This window comes from Gastrolobium bilobum, unplaced genomic scaffold (genome assembly GCF_033153095.1).
Source record: "Gastrolobium bilobum isolate Gb01-03AN ecotype WA unplaced genomic scaffold, APGP_CSIRO_Gbil_v1 utg87315, whole genome shotgun sequence".
Lineage (NCBI taxonomy): Eukaryota > Viridiplantae > Streptophyta > Magnoliopsida > Fabales > Fabaceae > Gastrolobium > Gastrolobium bilobum.
Genome location: NW_026899801.1, coordinates 23864 through 29863, shown reverse-complemented (window position 1 = coordinate 29863; position 6000 = coordinate 23864). Strand labels below are relative to the sequence as shown.

The following is a 6000-nucleotide window of genomic DNA, read 5'->3' as shown; positions in this document are numbered from 1 at the left end:
CAAAAGGTCCGAAAGAGTATCCCGTATTTCCATAGCGGACCCCACCTCCACCCATCGCATCATTTTTCTCTAAAATTTTTTCTAACCTCGCTGCGCTGAAACGCGCCCCCTCCTCTATATGCAATACAATACAATACAAGTGCAAAGCAAAACCTTTCACGTCCACGTATCACGTTCACAAGAAGCCAACACCAATCGCGCCCTGTCATGTGACTATGCGGCATCTTCCAAAGTGAACACCACCACCCTCTCTTCTCTTCTCTTTCGCATCGCACTCCTTTCTCCATCACCACCACCTTTTCAAACCTTAAAATTTCCATTTCATTCATTCATTATATATTATTATTATTATTGTATAATTTTTATTAATTATTATTGACGTTGAATGGAATCATCGGACAAAGCAACCTTTGGTGCTGCTGTCCTTGGCACCTGTACCAGACCCTCATGGGCCCTCTTGTTTCTCTTGTTCACTCTCGTGACCGTTCTGTCCCTTCAGCTTCCAACAAGGTCCGTTTTCCCCGTTTGGGTGTTTTCGGGTTTGTCCGGACCCCAACCCATGCCCGATCCGATAACCTGCTCCGGTTTCTTTCGGGATGTTCCGCGGAGGAAGGTTGTTATGTCCATCGAGGACTTCGGCGGCGTAGGTGACGGGATCACTTCCAATACCGAATCGTTTCGGAGGGCGATTCGGTACATGCAGCGTTTCTGTGATCGAGGTGGGTCCCAGCTGAATATCCCAAGGGGAACCTGGCTTACCGGTAGTTTTAATCTCACCAGTAACTTCACGCTTTTCCTTCAACACGGTGCTCTTATTTTGGCCTCTCAGGTATCAACCATTTTTCTTTTTTCTTTTTTCTTTTTTTCTTTACGTTCTTTTTCCTTTTCTTGCTTTTCAGTTTTTTTTTTTTTTTTTTTTTTTGGTTCTTTATTTCATGTCCTTTGTTTCTTCTTCTTAAATTCCATCTGGTTTATGTATCTATAACTCTACTCTAAACTTGCAAATTTATATATTCGTGTTTGAATTATTATTATTTTTCTTCCTTGTCAATAAAAGTTATGTTTTCATATGAAAATTACTAAAAACTGCTTCAATTGAATGAGGCGTGAGTATCCAGATGCAACTTGGGTTCTGCGTGTGATTTCGATTTTATGAAAATAAAATAAAAAAAAGTCCCTTAAAATATTAAACAAAAATCAAAGAAAATTGTAGTTTTTCTGGATGTTTCTTCCGAAAAGTGGTTGGCTTTTTGACTTTTTTTGGCTACATATGGCACAATTTTTGCTACATGGAACCGACCAAAGAATGCATGTTTAGTACTTTGTGATTTTTGTTTATTCTGTAGACTACCTTTATGTTAATTATACTTTTGGCAATTTCATTGAAAGTATGATTTTTTTTTATTAATTTAAAGTTTCAATTCACATTCACAGGACCAGAACGAATGGCCTATAATTGAACCATTGCCATCTTATGGAAGAGGGAGAGAGAGGTTAGGAGGAAGGCATATTAGCCTTATACACGGTAATGGCATCTGCAATGTTGTCATCACAGGTAAAACTTGTGGGGTTTTTTCCCCTTTCCTTAAATTCCTTTGGTGTAACAACAAATTAATAGAAGAGGAAGAGAAAACAAAAAAGTAAAATAAAATAGAATTTCTCCTTGTTTTGAACAATGTTGGGAAAGTATATGAGACAATGAAGTGAGGTTACATATTTAACTGCTATTTTTAAAAGTTTCAAATGATTCCATTATAAGGGAAAAAGTCAAGAAATTATTTAGTTCAATTATATGGTTCACATATTATTCGTAGGCATTTAATTAGTTATCTGGTTTTGTAGGAGAAAATGGGACAGTTGATGGTCAAGGAAAGATGTGGTGGGAACTTTGGTGGAACAGAACATTGGAGCACACAAGAGGCCACCTCCTTGAACTAATGAACTCGGATAATGTTCTTATAACAAACCTCACCTTTCGAAATTCTCCTTTTTGGACCATACATCCTGTTTACTGCAGGTTTAAACTTTTTGCCTAATTGTCTCTTCTATAACACTGGGACTTTAAATGCAGCTAATTAATGATTTTGTCAAAGGATGAGGAGTATTTTCTGAACACACTCTGAAAAGCTTTTAGTGACTTTTGGGAAACTATTAACCCATAATTCATTTCTATTTATACCCCCCTTTTTTTGAAAAAAAAAATTATTGTGCACAATTGTGTCCTGTCTGATTATAGGTGTTGGATTCATGTTGAAAGAAACTCAATTTAATCATACCTTGTTTTTATTAGCTTTTGTAACCACAGATTTAATAATCAGCTGTGTTTTATTTCAGTAATGTTGTTATCAAAGGGATGACAATCTTGGCTCCTCTTAATGCCCCAAATACTGATGGCATAGACCCAGGTTTGTCTTTTGTTACTATTTATCGTCTTTTCTTGCATTCTGTTATCATGCTTGGCTTTGGGCTTCTTATGCATAAAATAAAGTGGGCAAATGGAAGACATGAATATCATTATAGTCTCTTACAAGTGTTCCTTTCTGATGATACAGACTCAAGTACCAATGTATGTATTGAAGATAACTACATAGAGAGTGGAGATGATCTTGTAGCCATTAAGAGTGGCTGGGATCAATATGGAATCACCATGGCCCGTCCTAGCACAAATATCATAGTGAGAAGAGTTTCTGGCACTACCCCAACTTGTTCTGGAGTAGGAATTGGTAGTGAGATGTCTGGTGGAATTTCAAATATTACAATTGAGAATTTGCATGTGTGGGATTCTGCAGCTGGTGTTCGCATAAAATCTGATAAAGGAAGAGGGGGCTATATATCTAATGTTAGTATAAGTGATATTAGAATGGAGAGAGTGAAGATTCCCATTAGGTTCAGTAGAGGTTCAAACGACCATCCTGATGATGGGTGGGATCCAAAAGCAGTTCCTAGATTGAAAGATATTTTAATCAGTAAAGTTGTCAGTGTGAATTCAACAAAAGCCCCAGTTTTGGAAGGTGTAGAGGGTTCATCATTTGAAGGTTTATGCTTCAAAAACATTACCCTGGTTGGTATAGCCTTATCTGCAACATGGCATTGTGAATATGTCTCTGGTTTTGCCACTGAGGTGTTCCCTGTTCCATGTCCTGAGTTGCAGAACAATAGCAATTCATCCTGGTGTTCACCTTCCTGATTTACTGTGTGCATACCGTGGATGGTTCCAAGTTCCAAAATGGAAAAACCAGGGCTTTGCTCACTTTCTTGATTAAGCAGTTTTGAGTCTTGCTTAAGCAGATTATTGTGATGAGCAAAATCATAAACACAAAAGAGCTGGACCTAATTGGACTCGTGAAGCCCGAATTAACATGACATCTTTCTGCCTCGGATGGCACGGACATATAATCTGATCGGTTTCAGGTTTGTGATAGGAATGTGAATAGAACCATTTGATTGATATCATGGCCCTTCTCGCCATGATTGGTGCCTTGGTGGCCATAGAATGTGGAGTTGCACTTTGGTTTGCTTAGCAGTGCAACCAATGATTCTTTTGCTTTACTTTAAGATATAGTTTTCTTTAAAGTTATTTTTTACTGTTGTATAGACAGGTTATCCACTGGGAGACAGCCCAAAGTTGAATATAGATTGAACTCTAATAATGTAGAAAACAATTTTGAATCAGATCAAGTCTTTTTTTTTTTAAAAAAAAAAAAAATACTGAAAACTCATGCGAAAATAATTTATTATAGCCTAGGTCGCATGATTCATGTTATTTGTTATTGGCATCGATTTGCACTGAACTGGCGCTATTAACGGGCATGAATAAGGGCAGGAAATTATTAAGATAGTGCAAGGGATATAGTATAAGGGATTAGAATAAGGCCCGGAAAATATTGTATTATTCATCATTTGTTTGTGCACAAAGAATATTTAACATAATAGAGAAAAATTAGATAAAAATTCCTTTTTAGGTGATGATGGTGGTATTGAAAAATGAAAATTGAAATGTTGGGTTGTGAATACTGGTGGTCACTGTGGCAATAGTAGGGTGATAAGCCAGTCATAAGCAGTAGGGTATCGTGGGTGGAGGTGGTGGATTTCATTTTTTTATTTTTTATTTTTTTACTGTATTACTTTTACAGGCAGGTGTAGGTAGGGGCTTCATTTTAAATCTTTAATATTTCTACTTCATTTATCAGTTACTAATGAAAGAAATTTTCTTAACAATTTTTCTTTTTTAGATTTCAAATTTTAGTCCTTTACGTGGGAGGATAATTCGCTTATCATCAGCATTTTCAACCTTGTTCGTGGTGGAGGGCTTCGAGTAATATAAGTAAGTAATATAAGTAAGTAAAATAAAGGAAAAAATGTCATTTGAATCTTATCTCATCTGGATTTATTTCAGCCAGCAAGGTAGAATTATTTGCACACAAAAAAAAAAGCAAGACAGAATTGTATATAAACATAGGGAAAAATGTTTTTGCAGTTAATGCAGGTAAATTATCTGCATTTATTCCTAAAACGACGTCGTTTTAGTATTGGAATCTTAAAAAATTATAAATATAAAGGTTATTATAACCCTGGAATAAATTAAAATTATAAAAATACCATAATTTTCGCTCAAAACGACGTCGTATTAGACTTCCTGCAGATAACTTATATGCAGTAACTGCAGAAAAAGTAAACCCATAAACATATATGACAAAAATTATAGTTTAGATAAACTTATACATTTAATGCAGTTAGTCCCCCATGACTAATCTGACATGCCTCAATTTAACGTATAAGAAGTGTGCGGGATTAATCCAACATGAATCTGTATTAAATTAGAATTATGTCTAAAAGTATAATCTTGACGGAAAATATATTTTTTTTTTTAAATTTACATCAGTTTGGTCGAAAAGCTAAAATAATATTATAGATCAAATAAGATAACTTATCCTATTCTATGTACTTTTATTCCAAGTATCAAATGGGCTTTTGGTGGAAGTTGCAACCTCCGACTTTATAAAGTAATATTCAAAAAACAAAAAATAAATAGCAAAATCTCATGTTAAAGAAGCAATAAATTAATTAAAGGCAGATTACCAACAAAAAAATATAATTAAAGGATAATTATTTTATGCAAATTAGGTACATGTATTTTATTTTGGTGTTGTGTTTGAAAGAAGAAATAAAAAACTTTGACATAATTTCTTATATATAATATTTAAAATGTGAATATAATGTGATGAAGAGAAACTAAATAAAATACCGCGTAATACAATAACATAACTATATATAACAAAAACATTCGTATTGATTTTATGTTGTTATTTTCAACGGTGTAGAAGCAGTGAATACAAAGGTATTGCTCTCCTCTAAACATCACAACCTTGTTAAGCTACATGACAACTCCTACTGTAAATAGAAATATGGCCTAAAAATTGAAAGACCATCTTTTTACCATTTAAAAATTAAAACTAAACTCAAAACCTATCACATTCCTAGATTTATACATATACATATGGGTTTGCATTCATCATTTAATATGATCACAAAAAATTTTCTACACACACAACATTTTGTGAGACCTGTATGTTTTGAAGAAAAAAAAAGCTACGGCATGCAAAATGAATCTCTATAACATAATAATTATTTTTTTCTACAACATAACTCTTATAAAACCCTGGAGTTACTTTTCTGCGGAGAAAAATGTTTGCTTCTTGCATACACATATTTTTGTGAGGCCCGCTATTTCTTAAAAAAAATAAAATAAAAAGGACAGCTCAAAAGGGTGTACAAGAGATTGATTGTTTTCCTAGCTGCTGCTGTCATTCCAGTGAACAACATTGGATAGTGTTTCTTTCAAGCAATGCATTTCACTCACACATCAAACTATAGCAAAGCCAGCAGTGAACTCCAAGAATGTCATAACTTATATTTCTTGCAACCCCAAAAATCTCATTGACGAAGGCTCATTACATCAATAATCTTACACATCCTTATGTTCATATATTATATAAACAT

The 6000-nt window shown here is 34.4% G+C and overlaps 1 protein-coding gene across 1 annotated transcript; it reads left to right on the top strand.

Annotated features, from left to right (window-relative positions):
* The first annotated feature begins 385 nt into the window (after nt 1-385).
* LOC133293617 (probable polygalacturonase) lies at nt 386-3607 on the top strand. Its single transcript, XM_061492207.1, has 5 exons — nt 386-829; nt 1435-1555; nt 1843-2017; nt 2335-2405; nt 2553-3607. Exons 1-5 carry the CDS (start codon nt 386-388, stop codon nt 3185-3187), a joined length of 1446 nt encoding a protein of 481 aa, XP_061348191.1. The 3' UTR covers nt 3188-3607.
* The last annotated feature ends 2393 nt before the right edge of the window (nt 3608-6000 follow it).

What these genes read in the sequence shown, in the direction of transcription:
- LOC133293617 (XM_061492207.1), top strand. Translation starts at nt 386, where the DNA reads ATGGAATCATCGGACAAAGCAACCTTTGGTGCTGCTGTCCTTGGCACC. An exon ending in CTCTTATTTTGGCCTCTCAG is followed by an intron (nt 830 to 1,434) that starts GTATCAACCATT and finishes TCACATTCACAG; the next exon opens with GACCAGAACGAATGGCCTAT. An exon ending in TACTGATGGCATAGACCCAG is followed by an intron (nt 2,406 to 2,552) that starts GTTTGTCTTTTG and finishes CTGATGATACAG; the next exon opens with ACTCAAGTACCAATGTATGT.